The sequence below is a fragment of the Neomonachus schauinslandi genome, chromosome 12, assembly GCF_002201575.2.
Source record: "Neomonachus schauinslandi chromosome 12, ASM220157v2, whole genome shotgun sequence".
Classification (NCBI taxonomy): Eukaryota; Metazoa; Chordata; class Mammalia; order Carnivora; family Phocidae; genus Neomonachus; species Neomonachus schauinslandi.
The window spans coordinates 26,633,059-26,657,156 of record NC_058414.1 but is presented as its reverse complement, the minus strand read 5'-3'; the positions used below and the strand labels follow the sequence as shown (position 1 = coordinate 26,657,156).

The following is a 24,098-nucleotide window of genomic DNA, read 5'->3' as shown; positions in this document are numbered from 1 at the left end:
CACTACAAAAATAATAGCTGAATATTTCCCTTTAGCTAAAGCCACAAGTCAGACTAATTATTGCATAACTTTTTCAAAGTTATTAAGTATTTTTAATAATTATTAATAATAATTATTGCAAACTTTTTCAAAGTCTCTAAACATTCACTTCAAGTGATATAGAACAATAATATTAACAACAATACCAAGTAAATATAGTGTCTTAGCATCTTTTAAAGGTCTTTAAAAGACACTTAGTAGTGTCTTATTTGAATCTCTCTCTCTCAAATATTTTTTGTGGTAGTTGAGACAGATATCATTATGGTCATATTACCTGCCTATTTTTGTTAAGTAGATATTCCAACATCTCTCACAACTTGGAGCCAGATACAAAGTCCATCCTCTGATTTTTTCTTTCTTTGCCTGTCCTCATGATTCAAAAGTATTGATTATATTAATGGAAACACTAATTTTTTTCTTTGACAATTTGTAACGTTTTCCCAAAATAAATGTACTGAGAAAGATAATGATGTGTTTGAAAGAAAATGGAACTGAAATGTAAAAAGATAGAGTATTAATGGAAAAAATCAAATGTCATTGAGAATTGACATTTAATTAAACTTAGGTTAAATGAAAACTGACCCTAGTCAATATGTGTCAACTACTTTCACTTTTTTATATCCAAAGATTAAAAAAAAATTACTAGCATATAGTTAAAAAATCCTATAATTATTCCTCAGTTCATAGTAATTATTTGGGAGTAATAGAGAGGCCATGTTACTAGTTTAATCACGTTAAGTTTTCCTGTATCTTTTCCTCCCTGCTAGGAAAAGGAAGATGACAAATCAGACACCTCAAGTTCTCAACAACCAAAAAGCCCACAAGGTCTGAGTGACACAGGATATTCTTCTGATGGGATATCAAGTTCACTTGGTGAAATTCCAAGTCTTATTCCAAGTGATGAAAAAGATTTGCTCAAGGGACTCAAAAAAGACTCTTTTTCACAAGAAAGCAGCCCTTCCAGCCCCTCAGATTTGGCTAAGTTAGAAAGTACCGTTCTATCCATTTTGGAAGCTCAGGCAAATACACTTGTTGAAGAAAAGGCAGAAAAGAAAACCCAACCTCATGAGGTTTCTTCTGAACCACCTAAGGACGAACCGAAAACTCAGAGTTTATCTGAAACCCTAGAAACTACAATTGCAGAAGAAGAGGTCACAAAGAGTCAAGAAGAAAAGGACACTTTAAAAAAAGATAGCCAACAAGATGTTCCTTCCAGAAAGGACCATGAAGAAAAGCCTGAGTTTGTTGATGACACAGCTACCAGAAGACAGCCTTATGATTCAGTTGAAGACAGTAGTGAAAGTGAGAACTCACCTGTTCCACAAAGAAAACGGAGAACTAGTGTTGGTTCATCAAGCAGTGATGAGTATAAACAAGAAGATAGTCAAGGATCAGGTGAAGAGGAGGACTTTATTCGAAAACAAATCATAGAAATGAGTGCTGATGAAGATGCTTCAGGTTCTGAAGATGATGAGTTCATTAGGAGCCAGCTCAAAGAGATTAGTAGTAGTATTGAGAGCCAGAAGAAGGAAGAAACAAAAGGGAAAGGGAAAGCGACAGCAGGGAAACACAGGCGACTAACTCGGAAAAGCAGTGCAAGCTTTGATGATGATGCAGGGAGACGCCATTCGTGGCATGACGAAGATGATGAGACATTTGATGAAAGCCCTGAGCTTAAGTACAGAGAGACTAAAAGTCAGGAGAGTGAAGAACTTATAATTGCTGGAGGAGGGGGGCTACGTCGATTCAAAACAATTGAACTCAACAGCACGATAGCAGATAAATATTCTGCAGAGTCCTCACAGAAAAAAACAGCTCTGTATTTTGATGAGGAGCCAGAATTAGAAATGGAAAGCCTGACAGACTCTCCAGAAGATAGGTCAAGGGGGGAAGGATCTTCTAGTCTTCATGCTTCCAGCTTCACTCCCGGCACATCCCCTACATCAGTGTCATCACTTGATGAGGACAGTGACAGTAGCCCGAGTCACAAAAAAGGAGAGAGCAAGCAGCAACGTAAAGCTCGGCACAGGTCACATGGTCCTCTTTTACCTACTATTGAAGATTCTTCAGAGGAAGAAGAATTGAGAGAAGAAGAAGAATTATTAAAGGAGCAAGAAAAGCAGCGGGAATTGGAGCAGCAACAAAGAAAGACTTCTAGTAAGAAATCAAAGAAAGACAAAGATGAACTTCGAGCTCAGAGAAGGAGGGAAAGACCAAAGACACCACCAAGTAATCTCTCTCCCATTGAAGATGCATCTCCAACAGAAGAATTACGTCAGGCTGCAGAAATGGAGGAGCTCCATCGATCTTCTTGTTCTGAATACTCACCTAGCATAGAGTCAGACCCAGAAGGTTTTGAAATAAGCCCAGAAAAAATAATAGAAGTGCAAAAAGTTTACAAATTGCCCACAGCTGTGTCTTTGTACTCACCAACAGATGAGCAGTCTTTTGTGCAGAAAGAAGGTGGCCAAAAGGCATTAAAAAGTGCCGAGGAGATGTATGAAGAAATGATGCATAAAACCCTCAAATATAAAGCTTTTCCAGCTGCAACTGAACGAGATGAAATGTTTGAAAAAGAGCCTTTGTATGGTGGGATGTTAATAGAGGATTATATTTATGAATCTCTAGTAGAGGACACATACAATGGTTCGGTAGATGGCAGTCTGCTAACAAGGCAAGAAGATGAAAATGGTTTTATGCAGCAGAGAGGGAAAGAGCAAAAAATAAGAATTCCAGAACAGATTTATGAAGATCCTATGCAAAAAATAACAGACCTCCAGAAAGAGTTTTATGAGTTAGAAAGCTTACATTCTGTTGTGCCTCAAGAAGACATCGTTTCAAGCTCTTATATCATCCCAGAAAGCCATGAGATAGTGGATCTGGGTAGTATGGTAACTTCTACCAGTGAAGAAAAAAAATTATTAGATGCCGATGCTGCCTATGAAGAACTCATGAAGAAGCAGCAGATGCAGTTAACACCTGGAGCCAGTCCAACCCAGCCCCACATCGGGCTTGATATGACAGAGTCTACTGTGGAATTTGACAGGGTGCCTGATGCATCTCTGACATCAAGTGTTCTCTCAGGAGCATCTCTTACAGATTCGACCAGCAGTACAACGCTCTCTATCCCCGATGTCAAAATAACCCAACATTTTTCAACAGAAGAAATTGAGGATGAATATGTAACTGATTATACGAGGGAAATTCAAGAAATAATTGCCCACGAGTCACTGATTTTGACCTACTCTGAGCCTTCAGAAAGTGCTACATCTGTCCCACCCTCTGACACACCCTCTCTCACGTCATCTGTTTCTTCAGTTTGTACCACAGATAGCTCCTCACCCGTTACTACCTTGGAGGGCATAACCACAGTTTATACGGAGCCAGTGGACATAGTAACTAAGTTTGAAGATTCTGAGGAGATTTCTTCATCAATGTATTTTCCAGGCAGTGTTATAGACTATCCAGAAGAAATAAGTATCTCTTTCGATCGGACTGCCGTACCAGATGGAAGAACCAGTGCTGAACATATTGTGATTTCCTTATCTGATATGGAACCTCCTAGCATAGAATCTGTAGGAGCTAAACCCGAGGGACTCATTGCCGGCACTATTTCCACTGACTCATCTCCATCTGAGAAAGACCCAATGAAGAAAGCCAAGAGGGACACAGGGAATGGAATTATTCTTGAGGTTTTGGAAGCTTACAGAGATAAAAGGGAAAAGTCTGAGGTTGAACTAACAAAAATGGGCTTATCTGAAACTGTGTTTGATCACCTTCCTTCTTCTGCTATTGCCATGGAGGAGCAGGTTCCAGCAACATGCTTTCTGTCTGGACGGGTCTTTGATCAAGCAAAACCTGCATCTCAGTTACCATCTGGCCGTCCTTCTGTTACCCCTCTACCAACTAAAACTCGTCCATTCTTTAGAAGTTCTTCTTTGGATGCATCAGCCCAACCTCCTCCCCCACCTCCCCCTCCGCCTCCCCCTCCTCCCCCTCCCCCTCCTCCTCCTCCTCCTCCACCTCTTCCTCCACCAACCTCACCTAAACCACCTGTTCATCCTAAAAAAAAGTTAACAGTTACAACTCCAGTGACTCTAACTCCTACAGCTACACCTCTAGTTGATGCTGTTACTACAATAGAGGCCACAGCTATTCCAAGAAGTAGTGGGTTACCTATAACAAAAATATGTACCACTGCACCTCCTCCTGTTCCTCCTAAACCATCTTCCATCCCATCTGGACTTGTATTTACACACAGACCTGAGCCAAGTAAACCTCCAATTGCCCCTAAACCAGCAGTTCCTCAGCTTCCAGTAACTCCACAAAAATCAGCAGATACACACCCCAAACCGACAGGTCTATCTTTAACTTCAAATTTGACACTAAATTTAGTGACTTCAGCAGATTATAAATTACCTTCCCCTACTTCCCCACTTTCCCCTCACTCTAACAAGTCCTCCCCAAGATTTTCCAAATCCCTCATGGAAACCTACGTGGTTATCACATTGCCTTCTGAACCTGGGACTCCAACAGATTCTTCAGCTAGTCAAGCAATTACCAGTTGGCCCCTGGGATCACCCCCCAAAGACCTGATTTCCATCGAACCAGTGTTTTCTATAGTTTCTCCTTTAACAACTGCAGGAATGCCAAGTTCTTCAGAACAGAGCTTTTACATCTCCGGAGCTCTGGAGACATTTTCTGCTCTCCCTGTCACAACACTGTCTTCATTTCAGGCAGCCCCAACTTCAGTGACACAGTTTTTTACAACTGAAGTATCTAAGGCTGAGGTCTCAGCAGCCAGAAGTGCAATTCCTAGTGTTGGTCTCAGCAGTGTCTCAATCTCAGTTCCTCCGGAGCCTCTTGCTCTAGATAACCTACATTTAGAGAAGCGTCAGCATAAGGAAAACGGAAAGGTGCAGCTTGTTGGGGATGCCATTGATTTGCGTACAGTACCAAAAGTAGAAGTTAAAGCAACTGAAAAGTGTATGGATCTTTCTGCTTCCACCATGGATATGAAAAGGCAGGCCACCGCAAGTGACATTTATGGCAGACAGATTAGTGCTGTCCAGCCCTCCATTATAAATCTCAGTGCTACTCCATCAATAATAAAGCCTATGTCCCTGGTCACTGAGACAGTGACTGTTGTCACGTGTGCAGCTAGTTCAAGTTACACCACAGGTACAGAAAGCCTAGCGGGCGCAGCACATGCAACAACAGCACCACTCCAGCTTACTACATCAAAGCATGCTGAGCCTCCATACAGGATACCAAGTGGCCAGGCCTTCCCTGCAGTTAGGGAGGACGCACCAATAAACTTATCCTTAGGTCCTTCGGCACACCCAGTGACATTGGCTATTACAAAACCTGTTACTGTGCCTCCTGTTGGTGTCACAAATGGATGGACTGATAGCATCACATCCCAGGGGATCACTGACGGGGAAGTAGTAGACCTCAGTACAACAAAGTCTCACAGAACTGTTGTAACGATGGATGAATCCACGTCAGGTGTGGTGACCAAAATAATAGAAGATGATGAAAAGCCTGTTGATCTGACTGCAGGAAGAAGAGCTGTATGCTGTGATATGGTTTATAAATTACCCTTTGGAAGGAGCTGCACAGCCCAGCAGCCTGCAACTACTCTTCCTGAGGATCGTTTTGGTTATAGGGATGACCACTATCAATACGATCGATCAGGGCCATATGGTTATAGAGGGATTGGGGGAATGAAACCTTCCATGTCTGACACTAATTTAGCAGAAGCTGGACATTTTTTCTATAAAAGTAAAAATGCTTTTGATTACTCTGGAGGAACTGATGCAGCAGTAGATCTAACTTCAGGGAAAATTGCTACAGGTCAGTATGATGTGGCAGCAGACCTTTCCTTGAAATGTCAGTATGGTGTCCCTCATCTCATTTCAGGATGAAAAATGTGGTCCCTTTTCCGGTTTTGTTACTTTTTCTCTTTCTTTGGATGTTTTGGCAACATATTTCGGAGTACATGTGTGCTTTCGTTCCTTCATTTTTTAATTTGTTCTGCCCAAAGTCACCCGCATGTGCCTGCATGTTCAACATCGCTTTGATTCCGCATCTAATTAGGTTAACCTGTGGATTTGCATGCAGTCCCATTCATTATGTTCGTCAAGATTGAGAGGGCTTTCAAACTCAAAAAGCATCATTCATTCTGGGAACTGGACTATAACTCTACCCTATATTTCAGGTGAGGTAATGGATTATTCAAGCAAGACTACAGGTCCATATCCAGAAACACGACAAGTCATTTCAGAAGTTGGGATTAGTACCCCACAGTATTCCACAGCAAGAATGACTCCACCTCCAGGATCCCAGTATGGTGTGGGGAGCGTTTTGAGGTCAACTAATGGTGTTGTCTATTCTTCAGTAGCAACTCCAATTCCCTCCACATTTGCTATTACCACACAGCCTGGCTCCATTTTCAGCACCACGGTGAGGGATTTGTCTGTTGTGCACACAGCTGACGCAGTGACTTCATTATCCGCCCTGCACCAGAGCCAGCCAATGCCTCGATCATATTTCCTAACAACAGGTGCATCTGAAACAGACATGGTGGCACCTGGTATTGATATCAATGCCAGTTTGCAAACTCTTACAATGGAACCTCTTACTGCTGAGACAATAGACTCAGTTCCCACTTTAACCACAGCATCTGAAGTGTTTCCTGAAGTGGTGGGAGATGAAAGTGCTATTTTAATTGTCCCCGAAGAAGATAAACAACAGCAGCAGCTCGACTTGGAGCGTGAGCTCTTGGAACTGGAGAAAATTAAGCAGCAGCGTTTTGCTGAGGAACTGGAGTGGGAACGTCAGGAAATTCAAAGATTCCGGGAACAAGAAAAGATCATGGTTCAAAAAAAGCTGGAGGAGCTACAGTCTATGAAGCAGCACCTTCTCTATCAGCAAGAAGAAGAGCGGCAAGCCCAGTTCATGATGAGGCAAGAGACATTAGCTCAGCAACAGTTACAGCTGGAGCAGATCCAGCAGCTGCAGCAACAGCTTCACCAGCAGCTAGAAGAGCAAAAGATTCGCCAGATCTACCAGTATAACTATGACCCTTCTGGAACTGCTTCTCCACAGACCACAACGGAGCAGGCAATTTTGGAGGGTCAGTATGCTGCCCCAGAAGGCAGTCAGTTTTGGGCAACAGAGGATGCAACCACCACCGCCTCCGCTGTTGTGGCGATTGAAATACCACAGAGCCAAGGGTGGTACACGGTTCAGTCTGATGGTGTTACTCAGTACATCGCCCCACCTGGCATCCTGAGTACTGTTTCAGAAATACCTCTGACAGACGTGGTGGTAAAAGATGAGAAACCACCCAAAAAGAGAAGCTCTGCAGCTAAAGGCCGTGGACAATATGACGAGATGGGGGAATCCGATGATCCCCGGTGCTTTAAAAAGATCGTGGACAGCGGCGTACAGACGGACGATGAGGATGCAGCTGATCGGAGTTATGTGAGTCGGCGGAGGAGAACCAAGAAGAGCGTTGATACGAGCGTCCAAACCGATGATGAAGATCAGGACGAATGGGATATGCCTACTAGAGCAAGGAGAAAAGCTCGAGTCGGCAAGTATGGTGACAGCACTACGGAGGCTGACAAGACCAAATCCCTTTCCAAAGTCTCCAGTATAGCAGTTCAAACAGTAGCAGAGATATCTGTGCAGACTGAACCAGTGGGAACCATAAGAACACCGTCAGTACGGGCACGCGTGGATGCCAAGGTAGAAATAATTAAACACATTTCAGCACCTGAAAAGACTTACAAAGGGGGCAGTTTAGGATGTCAAACAGAAGCAGAATCAGACACACAGAGTCCTCCATACCTGAGTGCCACATCTCCACCCAAAGACAAGAAACGCCCAACACCTTTAGAGATTGGTTACTCATCTCACCTTCGGGCAGATTCCACATTACAGCTGGCTCCTTCCCCACCCAAATCTCCAAAAGTCCTTTATTCACCCATCTCACCACTTTCACCAGGCAAAGCCTTAGAATCAGCCTTTGTACCTTATGAAAAACCCCTCCCTGATGATATAAGTCCGCAGAAAGTACTGCATCCAGATATGGCTAAAGTGCCCCCTGCAAGTCCTAAGACAGCCAAGATGATGCAGCGGTCCATGTCTGACCCCAAGCCTCTGAGTCCAACAGCAGATGAAAGTTCCAGGGCTCCTTTTCAGTATACCGAGGGCTACACGGTAAGAGTGATTCTTTTCAGTTAGAAGACAATAGATGAGTTGATGTTAACCGTGTGTTTGCAGACCTGAGCAGGCAGTGAGGCTCCTGGTACCTCCGAAACCTAGTACTACAGTTTAGTGAGGACTATTGCATTAGAAATTTGGGAAAAAATAGAGAAGTATACATCCAGTTAGAAATACCAAAAAGAGAGAAAGCATCTTAGGTGAGGCAAAATGAGAAAGAAGTGTATTACTTTATGACTTCATGAGATTGAAAGTTTGCTTCTAATCTTGAAATCTCCCAAGTATCAATTGTCAATTGTTGCTTTCAGTGAGTATAATTAATATTCATATTCAAGTATAATGGAATAAATACTGAACATAAACAGAGAAGGCAAAGGATGGCCCTAAATTTAGATCCATGGGTATTGGAAATCTTTAGTGGGAAGGTCCTTGGAGATCATCCAAGCAGTTTCGTCTTCCTCAGGCCAGAATATCTTCTGCACTTAGGACATTTACTGCTCAAAAGAGCATTTATAAGGCAGGCAAATGAAAGTGTAATTTAATTTCATAGCTCATCCATGCTTGTTTAGTTTCTGGCAACTTTCTTAATCTAACTTCAGGTAAACCTTAGTCCCAGGGCTTACAGAAGCAAAAATAATTTTTATATTTCCTTGAATAATAGTGATTAATTATTTAAAAATACATAGTATGCTTCAAAGGAGAAAGAACATGTATAGGTATGTTAGACACATTTGTGAAGCTCTCTCTAGCTGAGCTAATAAGAAATGATAATAATCATCTGTAGAAACACGTGTATCCTACTTTAAAAACCTAATATATAACAGAAAGCTGTTGATAAATATGATGGTTCAATTTAATACAAGATGTTCAAATTAGAAGTTCTCTTAATTTACTGGTTTGTGAACTCTAGGTCTTCAAGCCCTGAAGCTCCTAAATAGGTTTTTCTGAGACATTGCTATATTTCCACTGGCCCATGTATATTAAACATTGGCTGTAGGCTGAAAAATATGCTGTTAAATATGACTACAAGTCTATTTATAGGTATATAGACAACTTGATAGGCATATTAAAAAATGACAAATTCATGTCTGTTTTCTAGTTTCATAGTGACATTTTGTTATTACATATTTTCTCAAACAGTATGTCCTCAAAGTAAACTTGTCTTCATGTGGGGGCAGAGGTCATAACTGGTAAGTCAGGAAACCACTGGTGCATTGAGATTTCATTCAATTTACAGAGAGTTATTTTTTCTATGGCTTTGTTTCTAGAATTAAGTCTATTGTGAGAAGTGATTTTCAACTTAGATATATGTATAGGTATTTATTTTTATAGCAGTGGCATATAAATTCACCTAAAGAGTTACTTGGAAAACTTGGAAAATGTGGTTTGTGACAGGACTTTAAAGTATTATTTACGGTTTGCGTCCTTAGGAAGAATAGGCTTTTCCAGTTGGTGTATTGATCATTTACTTAATATATGGCCCTGTACCCTTAATTCATATGAACTCAGTTAAAGAAGAGATTGAAGTTGTCAGTAATTTTTTTTCACACTATTCACTTCAGATTTGGAAGTGTGCAGGTTCTGTTACAGCTAATGATACTGATTAACTATCTAATCACAAAAGAAGTTGGGTAGAATTTACTAAATAATTTCTGAGCCTGAAAAATCCTAGGTGGATTGAGCCTTGAAGCACAATTCAGTAGTTCCTTTTTTCAATTGGTCCAACTCAGTGCTTTAATGTTGAAGAATTGTGTATCAACTCAAAGATAGTGTTTTATTTCATGCACAAGGCAGACCATTTTTGTATACAGGCAATGTTTTTGAAACTTTGGATACTTTGATTCTAATATGTGAATTTTATAATTGGTTTCTTTGCCCATTTCTAGACATGCTTTGAGTCTGTTTTAAAAATTAATTCCTTCATTATAAGCATGGATTAGTTGTATTGAAAAGAATAATCTTGTAAGTGAAATGCATAGTGATATGTGTTTAAGAAGTTTAGCTCAGTAATTTACACACTGTTGATTTTCTCAGACTAGTAAAGTTGAAAAGAATCACACCATTCAGTAGCCATTGAAACAACATAGCATAAAATAGCATACTGTAATATAGCATAAAAGAGAAGTTCTATCCTATATGAGATTCTGTCGTGAGATCTCCTTTCTCAGGAAGTGTCAGGAAATGTTTCAAAGAGGAGGTTCTGAAACATGAGGGTGAAATCTCTGTTGGATCATGAAGAGAAAAAAGGAGGTCCTTCTAAATAGAGGAAACAGAATATGCAAAGGTTCAGACTGATGAACAGACAAAACAAAGGGGAGGAAGAAGTTTACTGTAAATGAAACTCGATAAGTAGTAAAGAACATGTCACAGGGCATCTAATTTGCTGAGTTAGAATTTGGATTTCCTTCCCGTGGCCATCAAGAGATTAGACCAAAGGCACCATCTCTTTTTTCTTTACACTGTTCACTAGCCCTTGGACTTCCCCCACTTGTGTTTTCTTTACCGTCACTTCTCTAAACTGCACCTAAGGTGATTTCCCAAAATGTATGCCAGATTATATCACACACCCCACAGCTTAAACTCTCTAGTAGTCCTCATCAAATTTGGAATATCTTAGAAATTTCTTAACAGGCACCCATATGATCTCTTCTCTACCTGCCTCACAACTTCACTGGTGACTCCCCACATTTGCCCCCTCCTCTCACTCTGCTCCAACCACTGACCTTGCCATTTGCTGGATGTGCCAACCTCATCCCCATCCCAGCCCTGTGTTGGGATCTCTCTCTCCTCAGATCTTTGCCTGGTTCATTCCTGTGTACAGGTTTCTGCTTAAGTTTTACTACTACAAAGAGGTTCTCCTTACCTCATTCTCTAAATAAATCTTCCTGGGGCACCTGAATGGTTCAGTCAGTTAAATGCCAGACTCTTGATTTCGGCTCAGGTCAAGATCTCTGAGTCCTGAGTTTGAGCCCTGCATCAGGCTTCATGCTGAGTGTGAAACCTGCTTGGGATTTTCTTTCTCCCTTTCCCTCTGCCCCCCTGCCCTGTGCATGCTCTCTCTCTAAAAAAAAACTAATAATAATAATAGTAATAATGATATAACAAAGCACTGTATTGTACTTTTTGTTTGTTCAAGGCAAATGTGGACTGTTTTTTCCTTGGTTAGTTTGTTTTTGGTCCTCTTTCCATATTCACTTTTTTGTCTTAGTTACTATCTCAGAAACTTTTTGGAGCACTTTAATTATTACCAAATTCTTCCTATGGGTCAAATCTTCCTTCTTGGAGTTTCAGAACATTTGTCTTAATTTTGCAATTTGGAACATCAGAGATCTAAATTTTATTCTATTCCTACCCCATAGGAATTCAACTAAGTGTTATAAGATCCTTTAACTTGCTTATGGTTTTTCCATCCTGGAACCTGGGTCATATCTTTGACATAGGAATTCTAAGGCAGAAACATGGTTAGTGTCTAGTTAGTGTTTCACTGGCGCTTTGAGTTCATGCTAAGCCCTAGATGTCTTATATATTCAATTAGTTAAAATTAGCACTAATTTACATAAAATCACAAAATAATGTACACAGTGTGCATAACTGAAGCAGGGAGTTATCTGAGATAATTTTATGGAGTTATGTAATATTCCCCGGTGTCTTTAAGAGTGAACTCTATCCCTTTTTCTAGACCCCGTCATTCTGGCATCAAAGTCATAGCCTCAAAGCCAAACTCTATTTTTTGATAACGTTTATGTAACCAGGGCACTTGGGTGGCTCAGTCAGTTAAGCATCTGCCTTCAGCTCAGGTCATGATCCTGGAGTCCTGGGATCAAACCCCACACTGGGCTCCTTGCTCAGCAGGAGTCTGCTTCTCCCTCTGCCCCTCACCCTGCTCCTGCTCTCTCTCTCTCTCTCAAATAAATAAAATCTTAAAAAAAAAACATTTATGTAAACAAACAGTTTTATCTTGTAGCCTACTTCCTTTTACAAATGTAAATTTTTAATTCTGAGTAAAGATGGAAGAAAATTACTGCCTTTTTCCTTAAGTCCTTCAATTTACTCCCCAGGAAAATTCTCAAGAGATATAACAGAAACAAAGTCAACATTTATTCCTTCCTGTGAGGTTAAGCTCACTACCCATATATTTGTTGGTAATGATGTATTTTCATCACAATTTAGAAAGAACACAGGAAGAAGTATGCTTTCTAATGAAAGGTAGTATGTACACAATGATTTTCTCACTTTTATTGGCAAAACTCTTCTTCAACTAGAATGCTTAATGGAAGGCAATTGGCTAAAAAAATAGGTAGAAAGTGGTATAGAATGATCCAATAACTATCAGCAATGATTAAATGAAGTAACATTTACCACCTTCCCATCACTAAGTCTGGCAACTGTAGATACCTAGTCCTGTTGATTCCCTTTCCTTAGGTTGACATTTGGCAATATCTGCATGTCCTCAGCACAAATTTGCCAACTGTCATTAAAGAGCTTTACTTTATGGGTTGGTGCAAATAATTCTCAAATCTCCTAGTAACTATGTGGCTTTCATATTCTGTGGAATATAGAATGCCTCTTCTCTAGAAATACAAGATTCCTGTTCTCTATGACCATTTTAAATTTACTTTTCTGGGTAAATAAACCAGAGCACCAAAATGTGTTCCTCATGCCCTTCATCTTTCTTATATACAATGAGATTGATTCACATCATTGCCTCACATGATCAATAACTTCAGCAAGGGAGGTTAATATAGCATATTCTGTACAAAATCAGGGAGAAAGTGACATCATCCGCTGGGAGAAATAGCATTGTAAATTCAAAGAATTTTTTGGTGCTAGAAGGGGTCTAATTCACTCAGAAGATTTCTTGATCTTAAAAAATAGCATTTTTGAGTGATTTCTTTAAAAAAAGACATTTCAGAAATAGCACATTTTGCAGTGATGATACATACCACTTTCTGTGCTAAAATAAACTACATTTAAAATGATATCACCTCTGTATGCCTTAAAAGTCCTAGGCTGAGTGTTAAAGCTGTTTTTTCTTACCCTTAGACTTATTGAACAAGTGTAGAGCTTTTTGAATAATAATGCAAACTCCCTATTAAAATCTATTTGTTCTAGAGTGAGTTAAGCCAGGATCCTATTGCAAAGCAGATGGTAATTCATGAGCTGATTTTTACAAGAATATGTTTTGCTTCACTGATTGCTGTTTTGATAGCTATTTTTAAGATTTTTAGAACCCTTTAATATGTATTTCTGAAAGTAATTCCATAACCTGAAGTGAAAAATTTTATTTCTGTCAATTTTATTTCTGTCAGAAAATACAGAATTAAGAAATAATGACTGTGATGGCCAAGTATGATTTAAAAATTAATAATTACTAGGGGTTGCTTTTTATCACTCTTTTTGAAAAACAAGGTAAATCAGTCTATTAAAACTGACTTTGATGAAATTACCTGTTTTATAATGGTGGTATTTATGTGTGTCAGTAAAGATTAGTCAGATATTAAAGATTGGCTTTGTAAGTCATAATTATTCTTTCTGTAGCTCTTTCTTCATTACTAATGTATTTTTCTCATGATACTTCTTTATGATTAAAATCTTGCACTTGAAAATGTGACTGTTTTAAAATTGAAATAGGAAATACTATTTTAAAGTGTTTTCCAAAATAAATGACAATAAAATAATACTTTATGGGAATTAATTATTAAGATATAAAAATAAAACTAATGTGTGTACATATACATATTATATATACACATTACATATTATACATTACATTATGTTTATATATATATTATACACTTATAAATGTAGGTAAGTGAAAACCAGAAAGCTTTTAAGTTGATCTCATCAATTTAGTTAAGTAGTTAACATTGCTGTAATCCGTATGTAAGGACTAATTTCAAAACAAAGGTTTTTAGCCTGAAGGAGGAAAAAAATCAGATCATTTGTATTATCCTTAGCCAGACATCTACATTTCCAAATATGCAAATGAGCATAATTATAAGAAACGCTTAAAATGTAACAAATATTCGGACATGCCAGTTTAACATAGGGGAGTTATGAATTAATACAACATTGATTATTACTGACACAGTTTAAAAACATAGAAATTATTTAATATTAATTAGCTTTTTAAGTATATTATAGTATTAGTTTCTGATCAATTCACTACACTTTCTCTTGTGGATAGTTGTGCTATTTGTAACTGACTTGACAAGCTGCATACATATTCTCCCAAATACATCCCTTCCTAACGTACACACATGCACTTTTGCATATGTGTAGAAATTTCTAAAAATTACTAATTACTTAATGATCGTCTAATCTGCATTAACTATGACTGAGAAAATTAGGACACAGCTAAAATCATTATAATACAAAAATTTGGAAATTTGATTTTATACTTGGAGGTATAAGGTATATAGAGGCATCACAATGTTTCCTAGTAGTTATGTGACATTATCATATACTCAACATCGGAATACAGAAGTCCCTCCTTATCCATGGTTTTGCTTTCCATGGCTTCACTTTCAATAGTCAACCACAGTCTGGAAGCAGATGATCCTCCTTCTGAAGTATTGTTGGAAAGTCAATAGCAGTCTAACGCTCCGTCATTCACCTGACTTTATCCCATCATATAGGCGTTTTATCATCTGGCATCATCACAAGAAGAAGAAGGATGAGTAGAGTACAGTAAGATATTTTGAGAGAGAGGGAAGAGACCACATTCACGTAACTTTTATTAGAGTATATTGTAATTGTTCTATTTTATTATTGTCATTGACCTTTTACTTTAATTTACAAATTAAACTTTGTCATAGATATGTAGCTATAGGAAAAAACAGTTTATAGCATTCAGTACTATCCATGGTTTCAGACGTCCACTGAGGGTCTTGGAACATGTCTCCCATGGATAAGGGAGGACTACCGTCTATATTTATAATAGGTGTATATGCATATATGTCCACGTATACAATATACATACATAAGATAGTTCATGCTTTTATGGCCTCATATAAGTAATACATTATTTTCACATGCAGTTCTTGGTTGAGATCCAAGCCACTTATTTTCTGTAGGCTTTATGTTTATTTTATAGCACAGTCTAAAGATGAGGAACCTGAAGTTCCATCCCCAGCCCCCATACTCAGCCAAGATTAATTCCATCTGCATCAAATGAAGCCCTGGATTTCATAGGGTTTTCTTTTTGGTACTGTTCTGTATCATGTATTATGTGTAGAGTTTGAATTAGGAGAGCACTAGAACAAGTGTGGTGAGGTAAATGGAGTCTTCAATGAACTGGCTGGTTTGAACTACCTCAGTTTATTTAGCCTGAAGCTATAAACAACAATGGGTTTTTTTAAATCTATTTTATTTTAACCTCGAGAACAAGGTGCAAGGGATTCAAATTAAAATGGTCGAGGGCGCCTGGGTGGCTCAGTTGGTTAAGCGACTGCCTTCGGCTCAGGTCATGATCCTGGAGTCCCTGGATCGAGTCCCACATCGGGCTCTCTGCTCGGTGGGGAGTCTGCTTCTCCCTCTGACCTTCCCCCCTCTCATGTGCTCTCTCTCTCTCTCTGTCTCTCAAATAAATGAATAAATAAAATCTTTTAAAAAATAAAATAAAATAAAATGGTCGAAAAATTGAACCTTAATGCTTAAAAACAGTATAAGAAAGCATTAAGCTAGATTTTATAGAACTGCTTTTGCAGAATTTTTTTGGTCGAAAAAATTTTAGGAAATGTCAAATAAAAACTTAGCTTTTTTCCTCTTGAGGAAACAAAAATTCAATAGAAATAGAAAATTTGTAATAGGTGATTACACTTGTCACTTCTCCTCTAGTGAATGATTATATATGTTTATGAAAAATTATATATTTACAAACATTGTTTGGGCATCTAATAAGCCATTTTAGCTACATGAATAAATTGCTCTTAGTAGGTTGGACCACATTTTAATTTCTGATCTATTAGGTAGTATATTTTGGCATGACAGGAACAAGGCAAGTCCCCATTGTTAGTTTTTTGATAGAGCTCAGCCCTAATCACAGAGCTGAGTCTCCAGGCCTAGAAACTACTTAGATGGCTTAGTCATTTACTTCTTTGAACCTTGATGTGAAATCTCTGCTGCAAGTACTAATTACTGCTAATTGTAGAGAATTTTATAATACTTTGTGGAAAACTTGACATCACAATATTAATTTTACTTTTGATGTGAATAAATGTGCATGAATTTCTTCAGAGTGTCATTAAGTATTAAAACAATAGAAATGTTTGTAACAGAAAAAAATGATGTTATATTTAGAAAAAGCTTCTTTGCTGGTGGTTTTGCAGTTCTTCCCTTTATGGCAGGAGCTGATGCCTATAAATGTTCACTCAAATGCACAACACTCAATAAGCTCAGGTTTCATTAATTATCCATTTGGAAAATGGTCACTACAATCTCTCTTTTTGGATCAATCTAATCACCCATCCAAGTATATCGTTATTTTCATGTAATTGTGTGGAATTGAGAATTGGAAAGAAAAGTTAACCTCTTAAAATGTCTAGTAAATATTTAGTAAATAGATTGTCATACTTATATAAGCCCATGAGTTTTATCTTCTAGAAGACTGAGTAAAATATTCCTTGCCAATTTTTTAACTTGACTGCCTTTTTTTTTTTTTTCTTTTTTTTTTTCTTTTTTTTTTAAAGGGAGAGAGAGAATCTTTTTTTTTCTTTTAAAGATTTATTTATTCATTTGAGAGAGCGAGAATGAGAGAGAGTACATGAGAGGGGGGAGGGTCAGAGGGAGAAGCAGGCTCCTCGCCGAGCAGGGAGCCCGATGCGGGACTTGATCCCGGGACTCCAGGATCATGACCTGAGCCGAAGGCAGTTGCTTAACCGACTGAGCCACCCAGGCGCCCCGACTGCCTTCTTTTATCACTTGTTTCTACTGTTGTCTTTCTAAAGAATCAAATGGTTCAGCAGTTGATATGGAATAAGGAACATGGTCAAGTACTGTACAAGGAAAATTTTCTCTTTAATTTGTGGGGAGCTATTTCACATGATTTGGGCTTATGAAAAATAAATACTTAATTCATTGCAAACATATAGATAAAAGCAACTCTGAACTATTTAATGCCATGTTTTAATTTTTGGTTTTTTATTTTTATTTTATTTTATTATGTTATGTTAATCACCATACATCATTAGTTTTTTGTTTTGTTTTGTTTTAAATTTTTTGTTATGTTAATCACCATACATTACATCATTAGTTTTTTATTGTTATGTTAATCCCCATACATTACATCATCAGTTTTAGATGTAGTGTTCCATGATTCATTGTTTGCGTATAACACCCAGTGCTCCATGCAGAACGTGCCCTCCTCAATACTCATCACCAGGCGAACCCATCCTCCCACCCCCTCCCCTCTAGAACCCTCAGTTTGTTTTTCAGAGTCCATCGTCTCTCATGATTCGTCTCCCCCTCCGATTTCCCCTCCTTCATTCTTCCCTTCCTTCTATCTTCTTCTTCTTCTTTTTTTTTTTAATATATATTATTTGTTTCAGAGGTACAGATCTGTGATTCAACAGTCTTGCACAATTCACAGCACTCACCATAGCACATACCCTCCCCAATGTCTATCACCCAGCCACCCCATCCCTCCCACCCTACCCCCCACTCCAGCAACCCTCAGTTTGTTTCCTGAGATCAAGAATTCCTCATATCAGTGAGGTCATATGATACATGTCTTTCTCTGTTTGACTTATTTCGCTCAGCATAACACCCTCCAGTTCCATCCACATCGTTGCAAATGGCAAGATCTCATTCCTTTTGATGGCTGCATAATATTGCATTGTATATATATACCACATCATCTTTATCCATTCATCTGTCAATGGACATCTTGGCTCTTGCCACAGTTTGGCTATTGTGGACATTGCTGCTATAAACATTGGGGTGCACATACCCCTTCGGATCCCTACATTTGTATCTTTGGGGTAAATACCCAGTAGTGCAATTGCTGGATCGTATGGTAGCTCTATTTTCAACTTTTTGAGGAACCTCCATACTGTTTTCCAGAGTGGTTGCACCAGCTTGCATTCCCACCAACAGTGGAGGAGGGTTCCCCTTTCTCCGCATCCCCGCCAACATCTGTCGTTTCCTGACTTGTTAATTTTAGCCATTCTGACTGGTGGAGGTGGTATCTCATTGAGGTTTTGATATGAATTTCCCCAATGCCGAGCGATGTTGAGCACTTTTTCATGTGTCTGTTGGCCATTTGGATGTCTTCTTTGGAAAAATGTCTGTTCATGTCTTCTGCCCATTTCTTGATTGGATTCTTTGTTCTTTGGGTGTTGAGTTTGATAAGTTCTTTATAGATTTTGGATACTAGCCCTTTATCTGATATGTCATTTGCAAATATCTTCTCCCATTCTGTCGGTTGTCTTTTGGTTTTGTGGACTGTTTCCTTTGCTTTGCAAAAGCTTTTTATCTTGATGAAGTCCCAATAGTTCATTTTTGCCCTTGCTTCCCTTGCCTTTGGCGATGTTTCTAGGAAGAAGTTGCTTCAGCTGAGGTCAAAGAGGTTGCTGCCTGTGTTCTCCTTTAGGATTTGGATGGACTCCTGTCTCACATTGAGGTCTTTCAACCATTTGGAGTCTATTTTTGTGTGTGGTGTAAGGAAATGGTCCAGTTTCATTCTTTTGCATGTGGCTGTCCAGTTTTCCCAACACCATTTGTTGAAGTGACTTGTCTTTTTTCCATTGGACATTCTTTCCTGCATTGTCGAAGATGAGTTGACCATAGAGTTGAGGGTCCATTTCTGGGCTCTCTATTCTGTTCCATTGATCTATGTGTCGGTTTCTGTGCCAGTACCATACTGTCTTGATGATAACAGTTTTGTAATAGAGCTGGAAGTCCGGAATTGTGATGCCGCCAGCTTTGCTTTTCTTTTTCAACATTCCTCTGGCTATTCGGGGTCTTTTCTGGTTCCATACAAAGTTTAGGATTATTTGTTCCATTTCTTTGAAAAAAGTGGATGGTATTTTGATGAGGATTGCACTGAATGTGTAGATTGCTCTAGGTAGCATTGACATCTTCACAATATTGGTTCTTCCAATCCATGAGCATGGAACGTTTTTCCATTTCTTTGTGTCTTCCTCAATTTGTTTCATGAGTATTTTATAGTTTTCTGAGTACAGATCCTTTGCCTCTTTGGTTAGATTTATTCCTAGGTGTCTTATGGTTTTGGGTGCAATTGTAAATGGGATCGACTCCTTAATTTCTCTTTCTTCTGTCTTGGTGGTGGTGTATAGGAATGCCACTGATTTCTGTGCATTGATTTTATATCCTGCCACTTTACTGAATTCCTATATGAGTTCTAGCAGTTTTGGGGTGGAGTCTTTTGGGTTTTCCACATAAAGTATCCTATCATCTGCAAAGAGGGAGAGTTTGACTTCTTCCTTGCCAATTTGGATGCCACTTTTATTTCTTTTTGTTGTCTGATTGCTGTGGCTAGGACTTCTAGTACTATGTTGAATAGCAGTGGTGATAGTGGACATCCCTGCCGTGGTTCCCAAATGTCTTTGCCAGAGGCAGAATTGCCCCGCCCTTGCTGGTCCGGGCTAAGCAATCTGCTCGGGTTTGCTCTCGGGAGCTTTTGTTCCCTGCAAACTTTCTGTACAGCGTTGGAGGCCGAGAGTGAAAATGGCGGCCTCCCAATCTCCGCCCCGGAGGAGCCGAGAACTCAGGGCCCTGCTCCTCAGTGTGCCCCCAGAGAAAAGCCGTCAGTCACTCCCGTCTCCCTGGTCTCCAGCCGCATTCCGTGCTCACCCGGCCTGTGACCGAGCATTTCTGTCTCTGGCACCCGACCCCGGGTGGAGTCTCCAAACCCAGCAGATCCCTGCGGTGCGCTCCCGTGCCGCTCCTCCTGGGGGAGGAAGGGGAGTCTCCCCGGGTCTGCCGCTTGTTGGGTCCCTGCTGGAGGAGCAGGGGCCCGACTGTGCCGCGGATCGCGGTTTATGGCAACCGAGAGCTGAGAGCCCGCTCCTCGGTTCCATCTCTATAGCTGGCTTCTCTGCTCCAATACCTGGGAGCTCTGCCACACTCAGGCACCCCCGGTCTTTCTGTGACCCCCAGGGTCCTGAGACCACACTGTCCCATGAGGGGTCCACCCCCCGCTTAGCCACCAGAGTGACGTCCCTCAGCAGAGCCGACTTCTAAAAGTTCCGATTTTGTGCTCCGCGGCTCTATCACTTGCCAGAGGTGGCCGTCGGAGGCCCCTCCCCTGCCGTCTATCCTCCTGAATATCGCCTCGGATTCACTTCTCCGCACATCCTACCTTCCAGAAAGTGGTCGCTTTTCTATTCAGAGAGTTGTTGCTATTCTTTTCTTTGATCTCCTGTTGAGTTCATAGGTGTTCAGAATGATTTGATCCCTATCCAGCTGAATTCCTGAAACCAGACGAAATCCAGGTCTCCTACTCCTCCGCCATCTTCAATTTTTGTTTTATTTTATCTGAACTATCTTAATGCCAAGGTTGTGTTCTAGGCCCAAGGATGGATAATCAATCAATGAGAAAGAAACAAAAAAACAGTAGAGATTTCTGTGATTTTGTGGTTAGGCTTTTTAAGAGTCTAAACATAAAATACCTCTATTATCCCAAGATAATTTAGTAGACATTTTGCACCACTATTAAAATGGTCAGTATGTTTTTCATGACTTTTGATAGTTATTGAATCATTCCTCAAATTGCTAATGATCCAGTGCTCTAGAAGACATATCACATAAGTAATCAATAATAATTCCAGTATACCATGTGCAGAAATGTAGCATAATTAGAGATTTACACTTTACAACATTTGAAATCAAGTTAATTTTGTTGTGGTGAAATCTTGCCAATGAGGAAATATTTTATAGAAACATTGGAGGTCACTACAATCTCTCTTTTTGGATCAATAATTGTTATCAAAATGGAATAATTCTCAGGTAGACAGTACTACCAAACTCATTATGCAGGAGTTTAAAGAAAAGGTTGCTGAAAAGAAAAAGGAGAACATGTATTTTACTTTTTTTATTTATGTTTCTGTGTTCGGATAAGTCTTCATGTTAATTCTTGGAAACTTTTAGTAAGTTTATTATTCTACTTCAGATTGCCCACATCAACTATTTAACACATTTTCTGATAAGGAAATAGTCATTATCTCAAAGTGGTAAATAGTAGAGCTGTGAATTATGCTTTGCCCTTGAAGAAGGAATTAGCCTTAGATCATGGTTCCTAGCATCCAGGGTGCTAGTCCAAAAGTACCATGTAAAAGTTAAATGAGAAAATAGGAGGTATCTGTGTTCATTTTCCAGTGTTCTGATCTGTTATTTTAATTCTAATGCTATCAAGTTTTCATCACCTTTAGGTTATGTGAATGCTTTTTAATTCCTTCTTTGTTTCTCTTTATGCTTACTGGTCATCAAGCCTTCTTTCTGCCTAGTGAAGAACATATAAGCAGAATATGTTTTGCTGCCCCAGTGAATTTTTGAAGTAGTAACTATAGGAAGAGTGGTTTTAAACTTAGTAGTAATAACAATGTTGGGAGATTAAAAGGAAGAGAAAAAGGAGGTCATCAATAGCTTTAGGCGTTTTCTTTTCTCCTAAGAAAGTAATCAAGAAAACGTAATGTTAAATGAAGCCACAAACTAGTTAAGAAATATATCTGTATACTGACACATCAATGTGTCTTTCTAATGAAAATGTAGAATTTAGAAATATAATGTGCCCTACTCCTGAAGCCATTATCATTAGCCTCACTTTAATTTTTATACCCTTGTAGTTAGTAAACATTTGACTTTACAGCACTGAAGTATCAAAATGCCATATTTCTTTAATCCTTTAAAGCAAATTAATCATTTACATATTGTTCACGGAAGGTTTGGTCATGGTCTAGTCCTCCATAGACCTTTAAAGACAACAGCTCTCCTGTTTATATGTCAAGCTTGGCAAATCGGTGCTTTACATGATTTCCAAGGCCATGATTCTTTTTTTTTTAAGATTTTGTTTTTGTTTGTTTGTTTGTTTATTTGAGAGAGAGAGAGAGCACACAAGCAGGGGGAGCTGCAACCAGAGAGAGAAGCTCCCCCTCTCAGCAGGGAGCCCGATGTGGGGCTGGATCCCAGGACCCTGGGATCATGACCTGAGCTGAAGGCAGCCGCTTTACCAACTGAGCCACCCAGGTACCCCCAAGGCCATGATTCTTAAGTCCTGTCATTGGCACCGCCATCCAACTAGATTTTAAATGTGTCTGTATAGAAATAGGGGTTAACTTTGTTTGGATGGGCTCTGTAACTGAACAGTCCCTTAAGAAAGCTCTCATATTTTGAATATGACACAGACCTATGTTCATGTGATTATTCTCTCATTATTCTAATCTCTTACAGCAAGAATAACAAAACACAATTGAAGTTCTCAGTAAATTATGTGGCCATACCATGATATATTCTTCAGTGTATGTAATACTGTTTTAGTGAAACACCAAAGTAAGGTTGGGTGGCATTGGTTAATTGCGAACAATTGCATCTGTTTGTCCCTATGTAATCATGTGGCTGGTTACTAAATTTGTAAAAATTATGGAAAGGGAAAAACTATCATTTTTTTTCACCTTCACATAGCATTGAGCATTTCATATATGCAATGGAATACTATTGCCAAAATTAGACAAAGTCTCTAAAAGCATATCAGAGCATAATTACTCATGTGAGAAGTACATTTTATATTTCTAGTTATACAAAAGCTTTTAAGTGTTTCAGGGAGTTGATATAGTTTAGAAAGTTGAAAATTTTTATTTTCTATGATAGAAATAATGAAGACATGTAAAACATATGACTAGTAGAGTTTATTATAAAACAAGGCATAGTATTTTTTTTTTACAAATGCAAAAAATGTAGCTTAGATTTTAATATTTTTTAAAGATTTATGTATTTATTTTAGAGGGTGGGGTCAGGCAGAGAGAGAGGGAGAGACTGCACTGACTGCCAAGCCTAATGCAGGGCTCAATCTTATGACTTTCAGGTTGCTTTTTTTTTTTTCATTTTCTTGATAATGACTTTTCATGGACAAAAGTTCGAAATTTTCAATGAAGTTTCATTTATCTGCTTTTTCTTTTGTTACTCATACTTTTGATGTCATATCTAAAATCCAAGATCATAAAGATTTACTTCCGTTTTTTCTCTTAAGAGTTTTATGGTTTGGGCTCTTTTATTTAAGTAGTCTATCAATTTTGAGTTAATTTTTGTATAAGGTATGAGGTAGGTGTCCAACTTCATTCTTTTGTGTATGGGTATACACCATCATTTGTTGAAGAGATTATTCTTTCCCTGTTGAGTAGCTTTGTCAGCACCCTTGTCCAATTAGCCGTAGATGTAAGGGTTTATTTCTGCACTCTCAATTCTGTTCTATTGATTTACGTTTGTTCTTACGCCTGTACCACACTGTTTTGATTACTATAGCGTTGAAGTTGCTCTGATAAGGAAGTATGGGTCCTCCAACTTTGTTTTTTTCTTTTTAGAAAAATATGTTTTGGCTGTTGGAGGCTCTTTGAAATTGCATATGAATTTGCTGATCAGCTTTTCTATTTCTACAAAAGAAGGCCATTGGAATTTTTTTTAAGTTCAAGTTAGTTAACATATAGTGTGTAGTATTGGTCTTAGGAGTAGAATTTAGTGATATATCACTTACATATAACACCGTGCTCATCACAACAAGTGCCCTCCTTAATACCCATCACCCATTTAGTGCATTGCCCCACCCACCACCCTTCCAGCAACCGTGTTTGTTGTCTGTAGTTAAGAGTCTCTTA

At 38.9% G+C, this 24,098-nt stretch overlaps 1 protein-coding gene across 1 annotated transcript in view; it reads left to right on the top strand.

The window, feature by feature from the left end:
• Nucleotides 1–24,098, top strand: part of PCLO (piccolo presynaptic cytomatrix protein) — a 329,508-nt gene that overhangs the window by 188,478 nt on the left and 116,932 nt on the right. Inside the window, 2 exon segments of the mRNA XM_021689841.2 lie at nt 807–5,895; nt 6,260–8,268. Of these exon segments, the coding sequence (XP_021545516.2) occupies nt 807–5,895; nt 6,260–8,268 (7,098 nt within the window).